Source organism: Anomalospiza imberbis, unplaced genomic scaffold, assembly GCF_031753505.1.
Source record: "Anomalospiza imberbis isolate Cuckoo-Finch-1a 21T00152 unplaced genomic scaffold, ASM3175350v1 scaffold_74, whole genome shotgun sequence".
NCBI classification, from domain to species: domain Eukaryota; kingdom Metazoa; phylum Chordata; class Aves; order Passeriformes; family Viduidae; genus Anomalospiza; species Anomalospiza imberbis.
In genome coordinates, this window is record NW_027100356.1 from 193,721 (window position 1) to 214,904 (window position 21,184).

A 21,184-nucleotide genomic window follows, 5' to 3' on the forward strand; every position below is an offset into this window, starting at 1 on the left:
AATGTAAAGCAACTCCACCTGGACCCCCTAGGGTCCTTCCACATTAACAAAACTACAAGAGATCTCCTAACACCGAACTCAGGTGCTAAAACAGAATTCCCCCTTTATTCAGTTATTCATTCAGTGCCTCTGTGCCCCCAAGGATTCTCGGCCTTCAGTACTGCAGCTGGGGCACCATGGGAGTGCTGGCAGGATTGGGGGGGCAGCGAGGTGTTCCTCTGGTCCAGGGGGTTTTCCAGATGCCTTCTGTCTCTTCATGGGGTGCCAGAACTGATGCCTATGAGAGGCTCACCTGGAAGAGAGGTCAGACAGAGTTAAACGAATAAAGTAGGTATTTATGAAAAGGCCTTTAAAGGATATACCTTGGGCAGTACAAGAGCCTGACCGGGCCTCTACCCAAGATGGACCACAGGTCATGAGTTTTCACACTTTTATAAGTTTTTCACACTCATAAGTAATGGTTTGGTAAAGAACCATTTACATTCTGGGGCTAATTGTCCAATTACAGCTTCAGGTTATGAAGTCCCATCCTCCTTGTTTCCTCCCTTCAATTCACTGTTGTGTATGCTTTTTGGGCCTGAGACTGTAATGGTTGTCCTTGGTTTCTCAAGCAGGAAAAGGATCGTTTTGTCTAACTACCCTATGAAGAGAAATATACTAACAATTAAAACAAAGTTCAGAGTTACACACCAAGGCAGTACAGAATCTGAAAAATATGAAAACTAAAACTTAGGGCATCACACCCATGTCACTCTCCATGTCTGTGTGCCCATGTCCCCATCTATTTCCATGTCCCCCTGTTGCATGCCGGGTTGGTTCAGTTAGGGATTTTAATAAATGTTAGTTAGTCGGTTCTATGTACCCCTATTTCCCCCTCACAGTGGTGTGCCCCAAGCTGTCCGCCATAGGGGCTCTTACATGTCAATCTTATAGCCACCCCCTGCTCATTCCTGAAAGTTCCGTGTCAGTCACCCCATCCTTGTAATCCTGTTTGTCCCAGAACCCTGTACCCACCTCTCTAATGCTCCCGTAGGTTGCAATGGTCTGCGTTACTCCCCTGTTGTCTGTCCCCACTGGGTGAGGGGGGCTTCCGCCCCTGTCTGCCCACCCCCTATTTAACCCAATGCTCGCTTTGTTCCAATCGCCATTTTGTCCACGCGCGCGCTGGGGGACAGCTGCTGCGACCACCGCTGCAGCCACACGGGACAATGGTGTGCCTTCTCTCTCCCTTTGTCTCCTCTCAGAGTGTGGCTATGAAGACGGCAAACCCACGCGGAGTCTCAGCTCTAGAGCTCCACACATGCGACAGCCTCGGACTCACCGAAAGGCAGCGCTGCTAGCCGGGCGCCCCAGCTGCCCAGGACCAAGACAAAGAATAACCAAAGCTGCATCCCCCCTTGTCCCCACCCATGTCATTGTCCTCCCATGCCTCCATCCATGCCTTAGTTCAACGTCTTTATTTTTACCCCAGTTTCAGAGGTTTCAAAGGGATGAACAGAAAAGAAAATCAAGGCCAAAACAAAATTACTTACATGTCCCTGCCAGCAGAGCATCCATGGGCTTAGGTGGGTGGGAAGAGCCTATTTGGAGGGATTTCCATCCCACTGTCTCCAAAATCAGGGGTTTTGCCCCAGTTCGTCCCCATTTAGAGGTGAAAGGCAGCCGTGGGCCAGGGAAAACTAAAAGAATGGATTTATGTTGCAGAAGACCTGTTAGGCCATCCAGAGTTGATTAAAGCCACCAGAAGATGCAAAAAGTGACATTTTTCTGGGGTCAGATGTTGGCATATCTGCTCTCCACAAGGGATTTCTGATGTTGGTCTGTGGATGTGTCCGGGTGCCCACACGGAGCCAGGAGGATGTGGAGTTCCTCACCAAGGTGTCTTCCCAACATGGATCACCTAAGGATTACCAGCACCATGGATCAGCGGGGTTCTGCCTACCAGGGGTCATTGGGAATCATCCAGTGCAGATCCTCCCACGGGGGATGGAGCTGGAGCAGCGCACAAAGCTCTTCCCACATTTGGGGCACTCACAGGGCTGCCATAGTGGTGCCTCCATTGGTGTTGGGTCAAGGCTGACCTCTGGCTGAAGCTCTTGCCACAGCTGGGACACTCGTAGGGCCTCTCCCCAGTGTGGATGCGCCGGTGGCTGACGAGGGTGGAGTTGTGCTTGAAGCCCTTCCCGCAGTCAGAGCAGCGGAAGGGCCTCTCATCTGTGTGAATCCGCTGATGTACGATGAGATCTGAGCTGCTTTGAAACCTCTTCTGGCACTCCCCACACTCGTAGGGCCGCTCCCCAGTGTGGCTCCTCTGGTGCATCATCAGGTGGTAGCTCCGACTGAAGCTCTTCCCACATTTGCCACACTCGTAGGGCCGTTCCCCAGAGTGGATCCTCAGGTGATGCATTAGTTCAGAGCTCTGGCTGAATCTCTTCCCACATTGCCCACAATCGTAGGGCCTCTCGCCGGTGTGGGTCCTCTTGTGGACAATCAGGTTCGACTTCTGGGTGAATCTTTTCTCACACTCGGGACACTCGTAGGGCTTCTCCCCGGTGTGGATGCGCCGGTGCTTGATGAGGTCGGGGTTATGTTTGAAGCCCTTCATGCAGTCAGGGCAGCGGAATGGCCTCTCCTCAGTGTGAATCCGCTCGTGACTGAGGAGATGGCAGCTTGTCTGAAACCTCTTCCCACATTCGGGACACTCATAGGGCCTCTCATCTGTGTGTGTCCGCTGATGCTGCAGAAGAGTGGAGCTTCTCTGAAAGCTCTTCCCACATTCCCCACACTCGTATGGCCGTTCCCCTGTGTGGCTCCTCTGGTGGTTGATCAAGTCAAAGGTGTCTCTGCAGCTCTTCCCACACTCCCCACACTCACGGGGCCTTTCTCCTGTGTGGATCCTTTGGTGGCGGATCAGGTTTGAGCTTCGGCTGAAGCTCTTCGAACATTCCCCACACCTGTAAGACTTCTCCCCATCATGAAGCTGCTCGGGGACCCCCAGCTCTGAGCTCTGGCTGCCATCCTGGCCCAGGGTGGATCTTTCCTCCTCTGACCTCCCCGGGCTGCGTTTGCAGCCCCTCTTTGTGTGGGATCTCCGGGGATTTTCCTCCCCGTTGGATTCCTGTGCTGTGGGGCCACTCAAAATGGCCTCTTTCATGAGGTTCTGCTGCAGGGATTTGTCCTCCCTGGTCTCCACCCTCAGCTCAGTGCCTGCGGGAGGAAGGACAAGGAGAGGATGGGATTTGCCTCTGTGCCACAGGGAAGGGCAAGGAGATCTCCCTAGTGCATCTCCGGCAGGACGGTGTCAGCAGCAGGGCTGTCCTGTAGCCGGGGGCCGTGCTGGGCTGGGAGATGGAGCAGGAGAGAGTGGGAAAGGGGCACTGACTTCCTCCTCACCTGACTGGGGCTCCCAGGCCATCTTCCTCTTCCTCGCGACCTCCTCTTTCTTCATGTGGCAAAGGTTTGGGAATGGGAAATCCTGGTTTTGGGGAAAACAAGGTGTGATCGCATCGGGTCTGATGGTCCCGCTGCCCAAGTGCAGCTCTAGAAGTCAGCGCTCCCTTCAGCCTCGGAGGCTCCGGATCTCGCTCATCCCCAGCCTCCGCCACCCCTCCAGGCTGCCGGCGATCCCCCGGCTCCGGGATCGCCCCTCTGCACTCTCCTCGCTCCGGGGCTCCCGCCTTCCCCCCCCCGCGCCCCGCTCTCCCCGCTCTCCCCCGCTCTCCCGCCCCGATCCCCAAACCCGAGATCGTCCCTGTGCCCGCCGGTACCGGGCGATCGCCACGTGGGTTCCGCCAAGATCCCTCCAGAGGCATTTCCGGCTCGGCTTTGGAGTACTGCAAGATCCAAACAACCCCTGCCCCGCAGAAAAACCCTCCCGGAGACCCTCCCCCCGCGATGGATTTGGGGCGAGCTCCCCCACCCCGCTCACCTGCGGGTTCCGGAGGTGGTGGGGCGATGCTGCCGGAGCCAGGTGAGCTGCGGCCCGAGCGGGTGGGGGAAGCTGGAGCGGAAACCAGCGCGGTTCTACTGCTCCTCTTCCTTCCGCTCCTCCTCTTCTTCCTCCTCCTCCTCCTCCTCTGCCTCTCCTCCTCTGCTCCCAGCCCGGCCCGGGCAGGTGCCGACACGCAAAAGCAGCCGCGCTCTGCCCCGGGGGGGTTTCAAAGCGGCTCAGCCCCGCGCGGCACTGGGAGTGATATTGGGAGCACTGGGAACGACCCTGAGAGCACCGGGAACGACCCTGAGAGCACCGGAAAGGAAGGACTGAGGGTGGGAATACGGGAACGAGACAGGGAACATGGAAAGAGCAACCGCAGAGAGAATATGGGATGGGGATTCGTGTTCCAGAGTGTCCAGGTGGAACCCAGGAGGGGCTGTGAGCTCTGCAGCTGCGCCTCCCCTGGGCTGCTGCGGCCCGGGGCCCAAAGCCGGGAGCTGCAGCCTTGCTCCTGTCTCAGGAGCAGGAGCCTCCTCCAGGCCCATGTCCCCTCCACGGCCCCAGCATGAGGGAGGGCTCTGAGGCACAGCGGGTGCTGGCAGGAGGGGCTGCTCTGGCCAGCTGGGGGCCTCTGAGAAATGCCCAAAGCCTTGTGCTCTCTGCAGCTGGCCAAGGACAGCAGCAGGGCTGAGGGGTTCGTGTGGCACAGCCAGCCCGAGCTCTGGAGCCCTCAGGGCCCCATGCGAGAGGCAGCCCAAAGGAATGGGACTGGGAATACGGGACAGGGACCAGGAATGGAGAAAGGGACCAGAAATGGGTACAGGGACTAAGAATGGGACCGGGAATGGGAACAGGGACCGAAAATTGGACCAGGAATACGAGATGGGAGCGGCAATGGGGACAGGGATAGGGAATGGGACAGGGAATATGGAACAGGGACCAGGAATGGGACTGGGAAGTGGGGACTAGGACTGGGAATACGGGACAGGGGCCAAGAATGGGATCCAAACTGGGATGGGAGCAGGATAGCACCAGGATAGGGGAGACACAAGAACAGGTGGGGGGAAGGGGAGTGACAGCAGGGTATCAGAACGAGGATGAACCCAACACAGGGAAATTATGATCTCTGGCTCCAGATCAGAAGGCTTTGGAATGCTAAACACTTGCTTTATTAAAACTATACTATATTACATTAATATACTATTTAAAGATATACTATACCATTCTGCATACTTTCTAACTTACCATATCTACCATAACAAAGTCTTGACTCTGCTGAGAGTCCAAGACACAACTGGATCCGATTAGTCATTGAACCCAAACAACCTTCACCAGAATCCAATCAAGCAATCATCTCCAGGTAAACAATCTCCATACCACATTCCATGTGGGACAAACACAGGAGCAGGTAAGAATTGTTTTCTCCTGTTCTCTCTGAGGCTTCTCACTGCCTTTCCCAGTAAATCCTTGGGGAAAAGTTGTGGCTTGGTTTTCTCTGTAAAGAGAAATGAGGCGACAGCAGGGAGTGGGGCAGCTGCTACAGGGGACACTACGAGTCGGGATGAGGGGACATGGGGATAGGTCCAGGGCAGGGAGTACTTGATCAGGTGCGCCAGAACCTCTACCAGGCTCTTCCAGCGCAACCCGAGCCACTTGGCCTGGGGTGCCCAAAGCCCTGAGCAACCCCCAAATTCCCCCCAGGAACCCTGAACTCCCTTGAACCCAGCATCCCCCACATCCCCTGGAAGATCCCCCATGATACCATCCATGGCCATGCCCACACCATGTCCTCATCCATGTTTCAGTTCAACATCTTTATTTTTACCCCAGTTTTGAGTGATTTGAAGGGACAAAGAGAAAATTCAGGCCACAGGGAGCCAGGACAATGTGGAGCTCCCAGGCAGGTGTCTTCCCAACACGGGATCACTGGGGCTCTGCCCACTGGGGGTCACTGGGAATCATCCAGCATGGATCCTCCCATGGGGGATGGAACTAGAGCAGCGCACGGAGCTCTTCCTGCACTCGGGGCACTTGCAGGGTTTCCCTTAGTGGTGGCTCCGTAGGTGTTTGGTCAAGTGAGAGCTCTGTGAGAAGCTCTTGCCACAGTTGGGACACTCGTAGGGCCTCTCCCCGGTGTGGATGCGCCGGTGGGTGATGAGGTTGGAGTTGTACCTGAAGCCCTTCCCGCAGTCGGGGCAGAGGAAGGGCCTCTCCTCTGTGTGAATCCGCTTGTGCAAGAGGAGATGGGAGTTGCTCTGAAACCTCTTCCTGCATTCGTCACACTCATAGGGCTGTTCCCCCGTGTGGATCCTCTGGTGAACAATCAGTTCAGAGCTTGTCCTGAAGCTCTTCCCACACTCGGGACACTCGAAGGGCCTCTCACCAGTGTGGATGAGCTGGTGGGTGACAAGGCGGAAGTTGTATTTGAAGCCCTTCCCGCAGTCGGGGCAGCGGAAGGGCCTCTCCTCTGTGTGAATCCGCTGATGTGTGAGGAGATTGGAGCTGGTCTGAAACCTCTTCCCGCATTGATCACACTTGTAGGGCCTCTCCCCGGTGTGGATCATCTGGTGGCGGGTAAGTTTGGATCTCGTCCTGAAGCTCCTTCCACACTCCCCACACTCATAGGGCCGTTCCCCCGTGTGGCTCCTCTGGTGGACAATCAGGTCAGAGCTCTGGATGAAGCTTTTCCCACATTGCCCACACTCGTAGGGCCGTTCCCCCATGTGGATTCTCCAGTGGCAGATCAGGGAGGATCTCTTGCTGAAGCTCTTTCCACATTCTGAGCACTCATAGGGCTTCTCCCCATCATGAACCTGCTCATGGACCCCCAGCTCCGCGCTCTGGCCGTCTCCCCAGCCCAGGGTGGGTCTTTCCTCCTCGGATCCCTGTGATCTGCATTTGCAGCCCCTCCCTGTGCAGCATCTCCAGGGTTTTTCTTTCCCGTTGGATTCCTGTGCAGTGGAGCCGCTCAAAACGTCCTCTTCCACGAGGTTCTGCCTCAAATCAGGGGATTTGTCCTCCCTGGTCTCCATCTTCAGCTCCTTGCCTGGGGGAGGAAGGACAAGGAGAGGATGGGAATTGCCTCCTTGCAGAAGGCAAGGAGAAAGAGATTTCTTCAATCCACCCCCAGCAGGACAGCATTGGCCACAGGGTTGTCCTGCAGCCAGGGCTGGGAGATGGAGCAGCAGAGAGGGGGAAAGGGGCAGTGACTTCCTTCTCACCTGCTTTGGGCTCTCAGGGCATCTTTCTCTTCCTCGCAGCCTCCTCCTCCTCCAACAAGCCAAAGTTTGGGAACGGGAAATCCTGGTTTTGGGGGGAAAACAAGGCTGAGCAATTTCATTTGATGGTCCTGCTGCCCAAGTGCAGCTGGAGAAGTCAGTGTCTCTCTCAGCCTCGGAGGCCCTGGAGCCCACTCATCCAGTAGTCCGCTCACCGAGCTGCCTGCACCCCTCCAGGGTGCTGGGGGTCCCCTGGCTTCGGGATTACCCCTCTGCAGTCTCTCCCCTCCCTGCGTTGTCCCCGGTTCTCCCGGGGATCCCCAAACCTGATATTGCCCCCTCCACGCCAGTACTGGGCGATCACCACGTGACATCGCTCAACATCCCTCCAGGGGCATTTCCTGCTCAGACTTGGAGTCCTGCAAGATCCAAACATCTCCTGCCCCACAAAGAAAACCCTCCCGGAGACCTCCCGCATAGATTTGGGGTGAGCTCCGTCTGCCCGCTCACCTGCGGATTCTGGCGGGTGTGTGGGGGGGTCGGTCCTACTGACGCCGGGGGAGCTGCGGCCTGAGCGGGCGGGCCGGAGACCGGCAGGGGAACCAGCGTGGTTCTGTCCCTCCTCTTCCTCCCGCTCCTCCTCCGTTCCCAGCCCGGCCCAGGCAGGTGCCGATGCCCAAATGCAGCCGCGCTCTGCCCTGGGGGGTTCGCGGACCCTTCCCGCGCGGCCCTAGGAGCGATCCTGGGAGCACCGGGCAGGAACTGGGAGCGCTCTCCCTCCCAGCACCGCTCTTACTGGGAGCACTGGGAGGGAACTGGGAGCAAACAGCGCCCGGCTCCGGCTGCAGCCGGCGCTGGGCGGGGCCAAGTCAAGGGCGTGGCTATGCAAATAGAGAAGCGATCGCGCGCTGGGATTGGTGGGCGGGAGCAGCGCGGGGTTTCCTCGGTCACGTGAGGGCCGGGGGGGGCGGGAGCGACGGCGGCGGCGTCCGGTGAGAGGAGACAGGGAGCGGGAATGGGGACAGGGAATGGGGACAGGGAACGGGAATGGGGACAGGGAATGGGGAGAGGGAGCGGGAATGGGGACAGGGAATGGGGACAGCGAGAGGGATTGGGGAGAGGGCCAGGGACTGGGGACAGGGAGCGAGAATGGGAATAGGGAGCGGGAATGGGGACAACGACCGGGAATCCGGGACTGGGAATGGGGACTGGAAATACAGGAAAGGGACCGGGAGCGGGAGTGGGAATGGGAACGGGACAAGAGGGACGCGGTGAACAGGAGCACTGGGAACCGGGCGGTTGGGGGGTGACACCGGGGCGAGTGGGGCCGGGGATAGGAGCGACAGTGGGGCGAGAGGACACCGGGGACCGAGCCGGGGATGTTACCGGCTGCAGGGGACGCTGTGCAGCTGCACTGTGGGCAGGGGGGACACCAGAACGGTGTTGGGGAGACACGGGGACAGGGGTGACACCGGGGACAGGGAGTCCGTACCGGAGGTTTAACGTAGACAGGGGACACTGTGAACTGGGCAGCGGGGACACCGGAACAGAGGAGTGACACCGGACAGAGGGGGACGCGGACCGGGGACCGACACCGAGCAGGGGGGACACCGGGACAAGGTTGATCCCGGGACACGGGGGTGACTCCGAGCAGCGGGGACACGAATCAGGGGGTGACACCGAGCAGGGGGGACACCCGACCGAGGGGACACTGGCGGGTGTCCCCAGAGACCGAGCGGCTCCTTGAGCCGCGGCCCCAGGTACGGCATGGCCGAGGCGGCTCCGGTGCCGGTAGCAGAGGAGGAGCTGCGGTGCCGCCTCAAGGATTTCCTCATGAGCCCCCATGACAAGTACCGGGCCCCAGCAGGCGGCCCGCGAAGTTCATGCTGAAGCACGCCAAGATCGTCCTTGTCACCGTGCAGGTGACACCGCTGGGGACAGCAGGCTGGCACAGCAGGGATGGCAGGCAGGGACAGCAGGGACAGCAGCACAGGGACCTGGGACACCGGGGAGGGTGCAGAGGGACATGGGGACAGCGGGCTGGGGCAGCAGGGACAGCAGGGATGGCAGGTGGGGACAGTGGGGACGGCATCGTGAGGGGCTGGGACACCGGGGAGGGAGCAGGGGACATGGGGACACGGGGGACAGTGGGCATGGGGGGCTGGGACACTGGGGAGGGAACATGGGGACATTGGGGAAGAGGTGCCAGGGACAGTGGAGAGGAAACATGGATGCCAAGGACATGGGGACATTTTGAAAGGAACGCTGAAGTGTCCTGGGACAAAGCATGGCAGCATCACTGTGGTTGGACAGAGGCTGATGGCAATGGAAGTCTTTGTCCCCCAGCATGGAGTGACACTCTTTTGGGGAGAAACACGGCAGTGTCACTGGGGTGGGACAGGGGCTGACGGGGGTGGTGGCCTTTGTCCCCAAGCTGTGACACCATTTTGGGACAAAACACACCAGTGTCACCATGATGGGACAGGTGGTGACAGAGGTGGTGACCTTTGTCCCCAGCTGATCCTGTTTGGGCTCAGCAACCAGCTGGTGGTGGCCTTCAAGGAGGACAGCACAGTGGCCTTCAAGCATCTGTTCCCCAAGGGCTACAAAGACTGCACGGATGACACCCGGGCCATCTACACCCGTGGGGACCTCCTGGAGCACCTGGCCTTTGTCCTCAAGAAGGTGGCATGGGGACACTGGAGGGGCTGGGGACATTGGGAGGGGTGGGGAACACTGGGTCCTCCTGGAGCATGTGGCCTATGCCCTTGAGAAGGTGGCACAGGGACACCGGAAGGGGTTAGGGACATCGGTGGAGGGTTGAGGGACTTCAGGAGGGTTGGGGACACCAGGAGAGGTCTGGGAGCATGTGGATTATTTGGGGCCATCAAGGTGCCACCCCCAGTGCTCCTGTCCCTGTCCCCGCAGTACCTGGCTGTCCTCCATGAGACCTTTGACCACCACACTTATGGCTTGGGACACTGAGATGTTTCTGGGAGACTGAGATATTTCTGGAACACAGAGATGTTTTGGCACCACTGAGATATTTTGGGGTCATGGAGATGTTTTGGGGCCATGGGGTGGTTTGGGGCCACCAAGGTGGCCAGGGTCTCCAGCCTTGGTGCCCCTGTCCCTGTAGTACCTGGCTGTCCCCAATGAGACCCTGGGCCACTATGCCTATAGTAGCACTGGGGGTGGCACCGGGCTCCGGCTGTGCCAGCACTTCTTCCATAGGGGGGACATCAACCTCAGCAACAACACCTTTGACTTTGACCCCAGCATCATCACTGGTGGGGACACTTGGAGTTTGAGGTTTGGGGTGCAGGTTTGGGATTTGTGGTGTGGGGTGCTGGGTTTGGAGTTTGAGGTTTGGGTTTGGATTTGGGATGGTCCCATGTCCTGGTTTAGGGCAAATTTTGGGAGAAAACCTCCAGAAGGAGCCCCCAGAAAGCAAACCCCTTTGGCCCTTCCCCCCTCCTGGTTCGGGAGGAATTTCCTCAGAGAGAAGTGGGAAAAAACCTAAGTTTATTTAACAGGCAAAGCACTCCCCCAGCACAAAAAATGAACAACAGCACAAATGAACAAAACTCTTTCACCGCTCTGAAGAGATGACAAATTCAGAAAGTCTCTCCTGGGAGCGGTCGCTCTGTTATCGGTCCCTCCGGCACTGGGAATGGCTGCTGCAGGCCACAAAGTGAAAAACTCTTGGTGTTCCAAGGACCCAGTCCGGAGCAGGCTCGAATAGTTCCAAGAAAAGGGAAAAACAGTCCAGGGAAAAATTTGGACTGCCCAGCTAAACTAACAAACAAGGAAAAAGTAAAAGCAAGCAGGAGCAAGAGCAAAGAGCAAGAGCAAAGGCGAAAGCAAAGCCAAAAGCAGAAGCAGCACTATGTGCTGCCATCTGTGTCCAGCAGACCGTGGGGGAGTGAGCAGGCTGATAACAAAACAAAACTTGGCTTTTCAGAGCAGTCTTGAAGGCACAGAACATAATATCCAGCATAAACAGGACAGACGACTGGGGATACAAGCATCATAACGTCACCCTAGGACATCCCAAGGGGTTTGGGGTTTGGGTTTGGGTTTTATGGTTTAGAGTTTGGGAGCTGGGTTTGAGGATTGGAATTTGGGATGGTCCTGGAGCATTCAGAATGGTCCCAGGACATTTGGAATTCAGGATTTGGGAAGTCCCAGGGGCTTTGGGCTCCCGGCATTCCATGACCTCACTTCTGACCCCACAGAGTACCTGGGGGTGCATCCCAGGGACCCTCGGCCACCGGCGCTGGACAGCACTGACAGAAACTTCACCCTCCAATTCCACAGGTAAATCCCAAAAAAACCCAAAATTCCTGAAAATCCAACTTAAGGGAGTTTCCCATCCCTAAAATCCTGGTGTGGGATTTGCATTCACTTTTCCCAAATTCCTTTTTGGGATTTTGGGGTGGAATTTTCCCTTTCCTTGGATTTTTTTTGGGAAATTTTGTGGCAAATTTTCCCTTTCCCATTGTTTTTTTGAGGATTTTTGTGTAGAATTTTTCCTTTTTCTTGGTTTTATCTTGGGAGTTTGGGAACTCCTGGGTGGAATTTTTCCTTTTCCTGGTGTTTTTTGGGGACTTTGAGAACTCACGGGATTTTTTTGGGATATCGAGGCAGATTTGTTCCCTTTCCTGTTGTTTGTTTGGGGATTTTGGGGAGGAATTTTCCTTTTTCATTGGTTTATTTTGAGATTTTGAGGCAGATTTTTTCCTTTTTTGGGGTGATTTTAGGGACACATGGAGGTTTTTTGGGATTCTGGGGCTTCCTGGGGTGTTTTTTGTCGTCTCAGGCTGATCGATGTCACCGTGGAGTACCAGCTCATGGCCATGAACATCCAAATGCTGCTGAACCACAAAATCCCTGACTGCTCCACCTTCAGTGTCACTGTGAGTGTCCCCAAGTGTCCCCGAGTGTCTGCAAATATCCTAAAGTGACTCCAGTGTCCCCCGAGTGTCTCCAAATATCCCAAAGTGTCCTCTGAGTGTCCCTCGAGTGTACCCCAGTGTCCCCTGAGTGCCCTTCTGTATCCTCTCATGTCCCTTTTGTGCCCCTCATGTCCCTCCTGGTGTCCCACTCATGTCCCCCTCGTGTCCCTCTTGAGTGTCCCTCTGTCCCTCATCTCTCCCTGTGTCCCTTGGCTGTCCTCCGGTCCCTCTGCATGCCCTGGGGGGCAGCCAATGAGTGCTGTGACAGTAGTGGTGACAGTGCCAGTGACAATGACAGTGATGGTGACAGTGATAGCAACAGTAACAGTCACAATGCCAATGCTACCCAGTGTCTCCAGGTCACGTTTGACATCCGTGCCCACAGTGGGCGAGTGCGGATCCGCGTGGACACCCACGCATCCATCCGGGAGTGCCACCACCCCTCGCTGCCCAGCAGAGGTGACACTGGGTGACAACGGGTGCCAGGGGGACATGGTGACAGGGGAACAGGGGGACAGGTGCCCCACCACCCCCATGCCACAGGCACAGGTGGGACTGGAGGCGTTTCTGTCATGCCCTGACCATGCTTCCCCTCCCCTCCGTGCTCCCCCTGCAACTTGGGGACACCCCTGAGCTCCCCCTTGACACCCTGGGGTGCCCCTCAGCGGGGGTGGTGGCTTGGTGGAACCACAGGAACCCCCCTCTGTGCCATCCACGAGGTGGCACCTGTGCTTTTTGTCACCACCACCCGCCAATTTGTCACCAGCACCCCAAAGTAGTGGGGGAAGACACATCCCAGAGGAGGGGGGGGTGACAACATTTTTAGGGTCAACCCCCGCCACTTCCACCTCCCTGAATACCCCCAAGGATGCTGCGCAACCCCGCACCCCATGCACTGCCTCACCCCTGAAGGGACTTTGGGGACTGTCCCCGTGTCCCCCTCCCATCCCCACGGTACCTACACTGCTGTGCCCATGCTTGGCCCTGTTTTGTGGCTTCCTCACGTGACCGGGCAGGAGTTTCAGTCACACCCTCACCTCCTCCTTCTCCTCCTCTGGGTTTGATGTCGCTTCTCCGGCTGAGGATATGCCAGTGACACCGGGGAGACACCGCAGGTCACCTCTCCAAGTGACCGCAAGGTCACGGTGGCTCCTGGAGTCCCCCTGATGTGACAGCTGGGGGGACTGGGATGCTGCGATGACGATTTGTGGGGTCAGTGCTCATTTTCAAGTCTCCAGAGTGGCTCCCGATGTCCCCTCCCATCACCACAAAGTCACCCCCCTGGCCCGTGCCTCAGTTTCCCCGTCGCTCTGCAGGGATTACTCAGATCCGATGTTCTGGAATTGGGTTTATTTTGGGGGGTTTTGGTTGTTGGGCCTACTGGGACAGACTGGTGGGCCAGTGGGGTGAGCCAGAGTGTGGCCAGGATGGTGGTCAGCTGGGCTGGGGGCTGGCCAGGCTGCGAGGCTGCAGGGCCAGGGGCTGTCCAGACCAGAGTCCAGGTGAGATCCGTCGCGCTGGTGTCCATCTGGACCAGTATCCAACCTCTCCTGCCCCCGTAAATCCCAGGCTCCCTAGCCGTGGCCACTCCTCACTGCAGAGTGGACAAGACCCACGGTCAGTCCCAAGATGACTGTAAACCCCCTCCTACCAACTCCACCAGGCCATCCACCCTGAGCCCTGGTGCCACCAGTGTCCCCTGGAAGCCAGGCCAGCTCTGGATCTCCTGGAAGAGGAGATCCAGAGTCGCGGGCTGGGTACTCAAGGGCATCCAGGATGGTGAGCACTGAGTCCATGTGGTCTGGGGGGACAGTTGGGGACACAGCTGGGGACCGGCCTGGGGTGACAGTGGGAGGAGGGTCAGAGGGGTAAGAGTTGGAGGGGGGGATCCACACAACTCCAACAACAAGAGTTGGAGGGGGGGATCCACAGCTTTTGGATGTGCCAAAAAGCAAGGGGAGGGCTCCCAAATTTGGGGGAAAGAATGGAAAAGAGAGAAAGGATCCAAACCAGGGGGGAAAGGATGCAAAATGAGGTAAAGGACCCAAAAGAAGGGGAAATGATCCGAAAGAAGGGGAAAGGACCCAAAATGGAGGAGGGGAAACTAAAAATCAGAGGACAAAGGGTATTGTGGTGTGTCACAGCGTGTCAATGGGTGTCATGGCACATCCTTCTCTGTGCCAGAATGGGGGAAGACACTCTGTGCCAGGAGCAGCCACAGGAACATCCTGAGTGACACGGGGACACCATGCAGGACATGGCCCGGGACCGGCCGGGATCGGAAACAGGGACACATAGGGGGAATAGGGACAGGAAGACACAGAGGGGTGACACTGAGGGGTGACACAGAGCCACAGCAGGGGATGGGGCTATTTGGAGGGGAGGGGATACGATGCCATCAGGATACACATCAGGGGACAATGTCGCCACACTTGCATGGACACTGCCACCAGGATGTTTCTGGTGATACGCAGTGCAGGGCTACATGACCCCCCACGGGTGACACTGACTCTTGTCCCCAGGGGTGGTTGGGGTCCTCTGACTGCCATGGTCCTGGGACACCCTGGTGGTTGTCCCTCGCTTCAGGGCCACTTGTTGCCAGCTGAACAAGGTCCCCGTCCTGCCCTGGTGGAGGGTGACATTCGGCTGGGAAACGGCGGTGGTGACATGTCCTTATCCATGTCCATGTATATCCATGTCCCCATTCATGTCCATATCCCCACGTGTCCCCGTCCATGCCTTAGTTCAATGTCTTTATTTTTACCCCAGTTTCAGGGGTTTCAAAGGGATGAACAGAAACTTTTTTGTTTCAAGGCCAAAAAAAAATTATTTATGTGTCCCTGCCAGCAGAGCATCCATGTGCTTGGGTGGGAGGGAAAAACCTTTTTGGAGAGGTTTCCACCCTACTGTCTCCAAAACTGTGGGTTTTGCCCCACTCCATCCCTATTTGGTCGTGGAAGATGCTCATGGGCCAGAAAGAATTAAAAGGATGGATTTATGCTGGAACGCTGACCTGCAAGGCCATCCACTGTTGCTTGATGACACCAGAAGATGCAAAAAGTGAGATGTTTCTGGGGTCAGAAGTCAACAAAACTGCGCTCCACAATGGATTTCTGATGTTGGTCTGTGGATGTGTCCGGGTGCCCACAGGGAGCCAGGAGGATGTTGAGCCCCTCAGTCAGTTGTCTTCCCAGCACAGATCACTGGCACCATGGATCACTGGGGCTCGGCCAAACAGGAGTCACTGGGGATCATCCAACGCAGATCCTCCCATGGGGGATGGAGCTGGAGCAGCGCATGAAGCTCTTCCCACACTCAGGACACTCACAGGGCTTCCTTTGTGGTGGCTCTGTTGGTGTTGAGTCAAGGCTGAGCTCTGTGAGAAGCAGAAGGCTGAACTCTGTGTCCACAATTGGGACACTTGTAGGGCTTTTCCCTGGTGTGGATGTGCCAGTGGCTGATAGGGTGGGAGTTGTGCCTAAAGCCCTTCCCACAGTCAGGGCAGCAGAAGGGCCTCCCTGTGTGAATCCACAGGTATACAAGGAGATGGCAGCTGGTCAGAAACCTCTTCCTGCATTCCTCACACTTATAGGGCCTCTCCCCAGTGTGGCTCCTCAGGTGGACAGTGAGGTTGGCACATTTGCAGAAGCTCTTCCTACACTCCCCACACTCATAGGGCTGTTTCCCTGTGTGGATTCTCCAATGATAGATCAGGAAGAATCCCTTGCTGAAGCTGTTCCCACATTTCAAGCAGTTGTGGAGCTTCTCCCCGATGTGAAGCTGCTCAGGGACCCCCAGCTCTGAGCTCCAGCCACATCTCTGGCCAAGGGTGGGTCTTGGATCCCCACGATCTGTGTTTGCAGCCCCTCCTTGTGTGGGATCTCTGTGGCTTTTCCTCCCAGTTGGATCCCTCTGCCGTGGAGCTACTCAAAACAGCCTCTTCCATGAGGTTCTGCCACAGAGATTGGTCCTCCATAGTCTCCATCCTCAGCTCCTTCCCTGGGGGAGGAAGGACAAGGAGAGGATGGGATTTGCCTCTGTGCCACAGGGAAGGGCAAGGAGATCCCCCCAGTGCCTCCCCAGCAGGACACTGTTGGCAGTGGGGTTGTCCTGCAGCCGGGGGCCATGCTGGGCTGGGAGACGGAGCAGGAGAGACGGGGAAGGGGGCACTGACTTCCTCCTCACCTGCCTGGGGCTCCCAGGCCATCTTCCCCTTCCTCAGAGCCTCCACCTCCATTGGGCCAAGGATTAGGAATGGGAAATCCTAATTTCAGGGGGAAAACAAGGGCTGAGCACGTTGGGTTTGATGGTCCCACTGCCCAAGTCCAGCACGAGAAGTCACTGCCCCTATTGGCCTCGGGGGGCCTGGATCCGGCTCATCCCTAGCCTCCCTCACCCCTCCAGGCAGCCGGGGATCCCCCTGCTCCAGGATCGCCCCTCTACACTCTCCCACCTCCAGGGCTCTCACGTTTATCCCCGGCTCTCCTGGGGATTCCCAAACCCGATATCGCCCCTCTGCCCGCAGGTACTGGGCCAATCGCCACATGGGACCCTCCCAAGATCCCCCAAATGGACATTTCCGGCTCAACTCTGGGGTCCTGCAAGATCCAAACATCTCCTACCCCGCAAAAAAACCCTCCTGGAGACATCCCGATGGATTTGGGGCGAGCTCCCGCTCACCTCTGGGTTCTGAGGGGGGCGATGCTGGTGGAGCCGGGCTGCCGCAGCCTGAACGGGCGGGCGGGGGAACTGCGTGGTTCTGCTGCTGCAGCTGCTCCTATTCCTCCTGTTCCAGCTCTTCTTCCTCGGCGTCCTCTGTCCCTCCGCTTCCTCCCGCTTCTCCTCCGCTCCCAGCCCGGCCCGGGCAGGTGCCGACACCCAAAAGCAGCCGCGCTCTGCCCTGGGCGAGTTACAAAGCGGCCCCGGCCCGCGCGGAATTGGAAGAGATACTGGGAACACCGTGAGGGAGCCTGGGAGCACCGGGAAGGAATTGGGAGCGCTTTCCCTCCCAGCACCGCTCTTACTGGGAGCACTGGGAGGAGACGACAGCCGACGCCGGGCGTGGCCAAATGTAAGGGCGTGGCTATGCAAATAGAGAAGCGATCGCGCGCTGGGATTGGTGGGCGGGAGCAGCGCGGGGTTTCCTCGCTCACGTGAGGGCCAGGGGGGCGCCGGAGCGATGGCGGCGGCGTCCGGTGAGAGGGGCCAGGGAGCGGGAATGGGGACAGGGAATGGGGAGAGGGAGCGGGAATGGGGCCAGGGGACGGGAATGGGACAGGGAATGGGGAGAGGGCCAGGGAATGGGGATAGGGAATGGGGACAGGGAGCGGGAATGGGGATAGGGAATGGAGACAGGGAGCAGGAAGGGGGAGAGGGCCAGGGAATGGGGGCAGGGAGCGGGAATGGAGACTGGGACCGGGAATGGGGGCAGGGAGCGGGAATGGGAACATGGAGACCGCAACCGGAGAGAGAGAATATGGAATGGGGGTTAGGAAGATGGGACCAGGATCGCAAACGGGCATACAGGAATGGGACAGGGAATGTAAAAATGGAGATATGGGAACGGAAGCACAACCGGCAGTGGGACTGGGAATATGAGAATGTGAATATGGGAACAGCAGCCAGACAAAGAATTCTGGACTAGGACGTGGAATGAAACTGGGAATGGGATCCAGACTGGGATGGGGGCAGGAGAGGACAGGGAGTGTTGTGACATGGGAATGGGTGGGGAGCAAGGGGAGTGACAGCAGGGGGATGGGAATTGTGGACAGGGAACACCAGGAACCAGGACAGGGAGACATGGGGACAGTTCCAGGGCAGAGGGTGCTTGATCAGCTGCCCAAGAAACTCTGGCAGGGTCTCCCAGCACAGCCAGAACCGCTCAGCCAGGGAAAAGCTGAGCCAAGCCCTGAGGAACCCCCAAGTCCCACCAAGGAACCCTTAACTCACTGGAACCCAGCATACCCCAGATCCCCTGGAAGATCCCCCCCATGTCCCCATCCTTGTCTTAGTTCAGTGTTTTTATTTTTACCCAGCTTTTGGGTGTTTTGAAAGGACAAAGAAATGAAAAGATAATCCAGGCCATGTGGAGCTATCAAGAGGTGGAGACCCCCAGGCAGGTGTCTTCCCAACATGGATCACTGGCACCATGGATCAGCGGAGCTCTGACCAGTGGGGGTCACTGGAGATCATCCAGTGCAGATCCTCCCACGGGGGATGGAGCTGGAGCAGCGCACAAAGCTCTTCCCACACTCGGGGCACTCGCAGGGCTGCCATAGTGGTGCCTCCATTGGTGTTGGGTCAAGGCTGACCTCTGGCTGAAGCTCTTGCCACAGCTGGGACACTCGTAGGGCCTCTCCCCAGTGTGGATGCGCCGGTGGCTGACGAGGGTGGAGTTGTGCTTGAAGCCCTTCCCGCAGTCAGAGCAGCGGAAGGGCCTCTCATCTGTGTGAATCCGCTGATGTACGAGGAGATCTGAGCTGCTTTGAAACCTCTTCTGGCACTCCCCACACTCGTAGGGCCGCTCCCCAGTGTGGCTCCTCTGGTGCATCATCAGGTGGTAGCTCCGACTGAAGCTCTTCCCACATTTGCCACACTCGTAGGGCCGTTCCCCAGAGTGGATCCTCAGGTGATGCATTAGTTCAGAGCTCTGGCTGAATCTCTTCCCACATTGCCCACAATCGTAGGGCCTCTCGCCGGTGTGGGTCCTCTTGTGGACAATCAGGTTCGACTTCTGGGTGAATCTCTTCCCACACTCGGGACACTCGTAGGGCTTCTCCCCGGTGTGGATGCGCCGGTGCTTGATGAGGTCGGGGTTATGTTTGAAGCCCTTCATGCAGTCAGGGCAGCGGAATGGCCTCTCCTCAGTGTGAATCCGCTCGTGCCTGAGGAGATGGCAGCTTGTCTGAAACCTCTTCCCACATTCGGGACACTCATAGGGCCTCTCATCTGTGTGTGTCCGCTGATGCTTCAGAAGAGTGGAGCTTCTCTGAAAGCTCTTCCCACATTCCCCACACTCGTATGGCCGTTCCCCTGTGTGGCTCCTCTGGTGGTTGATCAAGTCAAAGGTGTCTCTGCAGCTCTTCCCACACTCCCCACACTCACGGGGCCTTTCTCCTGTGTGGATCCTTTGGTGGCGGATCAGGTTTGAGCTTCGGCTGAAGCTCTTCGAACATTCCCCACACCTGTAAGACTTCTCCCCATCATGAAGCTGCTCGGGGACCCCCAGCTCTGAGCTCTGGCTGCCATCCTGGCCCAGGGTGGGTCTTTCCTCCTCTGACCTCCCCGGGCTGCGTTTGCAGCCCCTCTTTGTGTGGGATCTCCGGGGATTTTCCTCCCCGTTGGATTCCTGTGCTGTGGGGCCACTCAAAATGGCCTCTTTCATGAGGTTCTGCTGCAGGGATTTGTCCTCCCTGGTCTCCACCCTCAGCTCAGTGCCTGCGGGAGGAAGGACAAGGAGAGGATGGGATTTGCCTCGGTGCCACAGGGAAGGGCAAGGAGATCCCCCCAGTGCGTCCCCATCAGGATGGCATCGGCAGCGGGGTTGTCCTGCAGCCAAGGGCCATGCTGGGCTGGAAGAAGGAGCAGGAGAGAGGGGGAAAGGGGCACTGACTGCCTCCTCACCTGCCTGAGTCTCCTGGGTCATCTTCCTCTTCCTCCCAGCCTCCTCTTCCTCCATTGGGCCAAGGTTTAGGAATGGGAAATCCTGGTTTGGGGAGGAAAACAAGGGTTGATTGGGTTGGGTTTGATGGTCCCGCTGCCCAAGTCTAGCTCTAGAAGTCAGCGCTCCCTTCAGCCTAGGGGTGTCCGGACCCCGCTCATCTCCAGCCTCCTTCAACCCTCCGGGCTGCCGGGGTCCCCCAGCTCCGTGATCGCCCCTCTGCACTCTCCCCTCTTCCTGGCTCTTTCCCCCCGGCACTTCCTGGGATCCCCAAAACCGATGTCGCCCCTCTGCCCGCAAGTACAGGCACGTTGGACCCCCGCAAGGGGCATTTGTGGCTCAGCTTTGGGGTCCTGCAAGATCCAAACATCCCCTGCCCCACAAAAAAAAACCCTCCCGGAGACCCCCCCGATGGATTTGGGGCGAGCTCCCGCTCCCCACTCACCTGCGGGTTCTGGACGCGGGGGGACGATGCTGCCGGAGCCGGGGGAGCTGCGGCCTGAACGGGCAGGCGGGGAAACCGCGTGGTGTTGGTGCTGCTGCTGCTCTTCCTCGTCCTTCTCTTTCTTCCGTTGCAGCTCCTCTTCCTCTTCCTCTTTCTCTGTCCCGCCTCTTTTTTCCGCTCCTCCTCCGCTCCCGGCCCGGGCAGGGTCCGACACCCAAATGCAGCCGCGCTCTGCCCTGGGGGGCTTCCCAAATTAGCCCCGCCCGGCACGGCACCGGGAGGGATCCTGGGAACACCGGGAAGGAACTGGGAGCGCTCTCCCTCCCAGCACCGCTCTTACTGGGAGCACCGGGAGGGAACTGGGAGCAAACAGCGCCCGGCTCCGGCTGCAGCCGGCGCTGGGCGGGGCCAGGGTCAAGGGCGTGGTTATGCAAACACAGGAGAGATCCCGCGCTGGGATTGGTGGGCGGGAGCAGCGCGGGGTTTCCTCGGTCACGTGAGGGCCGGGGGAGGGGCGGGAGCGATGGCGGCGGCGTCCGGTGAGAGGAGACAGGGAGCGGGAATGGGGACAGGGAACGGGAATGGGGACAGGGAGCGGGAATGGGAGCAGGAATGGGGATAGGGAGCGGGAATGGGGACAGGGAGCGGGAATGGGAGCAGGAATGGGGATAGGGAGCGGGATTGGGGATAGGGAACGGGGACAGGGTCAGGGATCAGGAATACAGGACTTGGAATGGGTATTGGCATAGGGACCGGGAATACAGGGATGGGGCCAGGAATATGACTGGAAATACGTCACGGGGACCGGAATGGGGCCCGGGCTGGGATGGGAGCAGTACGGAACCGGGATAGGGGCCACACGGGAACGGGCGGGAGGCAGGTGTGTGACAGCGGGGTAAGAGGCTTCCGCGACAGGCGACACCAGGAATTGGGATCGGGAGATATGAGGATAGTCCCGGGCAAGAGGTC

The 21,184-nt window shown here is 58.1% G+C and overlaps 1 protein-coding gene across 1 annotated transcript in view; it reads right to left on the reverse strand.

Annotated features, from left to right (window-relative positions):
• LOC137467679 (zinc finger protein 850-like) overlaps positions 1-20,759 on the reverse strand; it is a 42,373-nt gene extending 21,614 nt beyond the window's left edge. Inside the window, exons 1-6 of the mRNA XM_068179118.1 lie at positions 20,216-20,759; positions 19,734-19,815; positions 18,292-19,547; positions 15,695-15,890; positions 6,050-6,980; positions 2,124-2,954 (exon numbers count right to left, since the gene is read on the reverse strand). Of these exons, the coding sequence (XP_068035219.1) occupies positions 2,124-2,954; positions 6,050-6,980; positions 15,695-15,890; positions 18,292-19,547; positions 19,734-19,788 (3,269 nt within the window). The 5' untranslated portion in view covers positions 19,789-19,815; positions 20,216-20,759. The remainder of the gene's footprint in view (positions 1-2,123; positions 2,955-6,049; positions 6,981-15,694; positions 15,891-18,291; positions 19,548-19,733; positions 19,816-20,215) is intronic.
• Between the last annotated feature and the right edge of the window lie 425 nt (positions 20,760-21,184).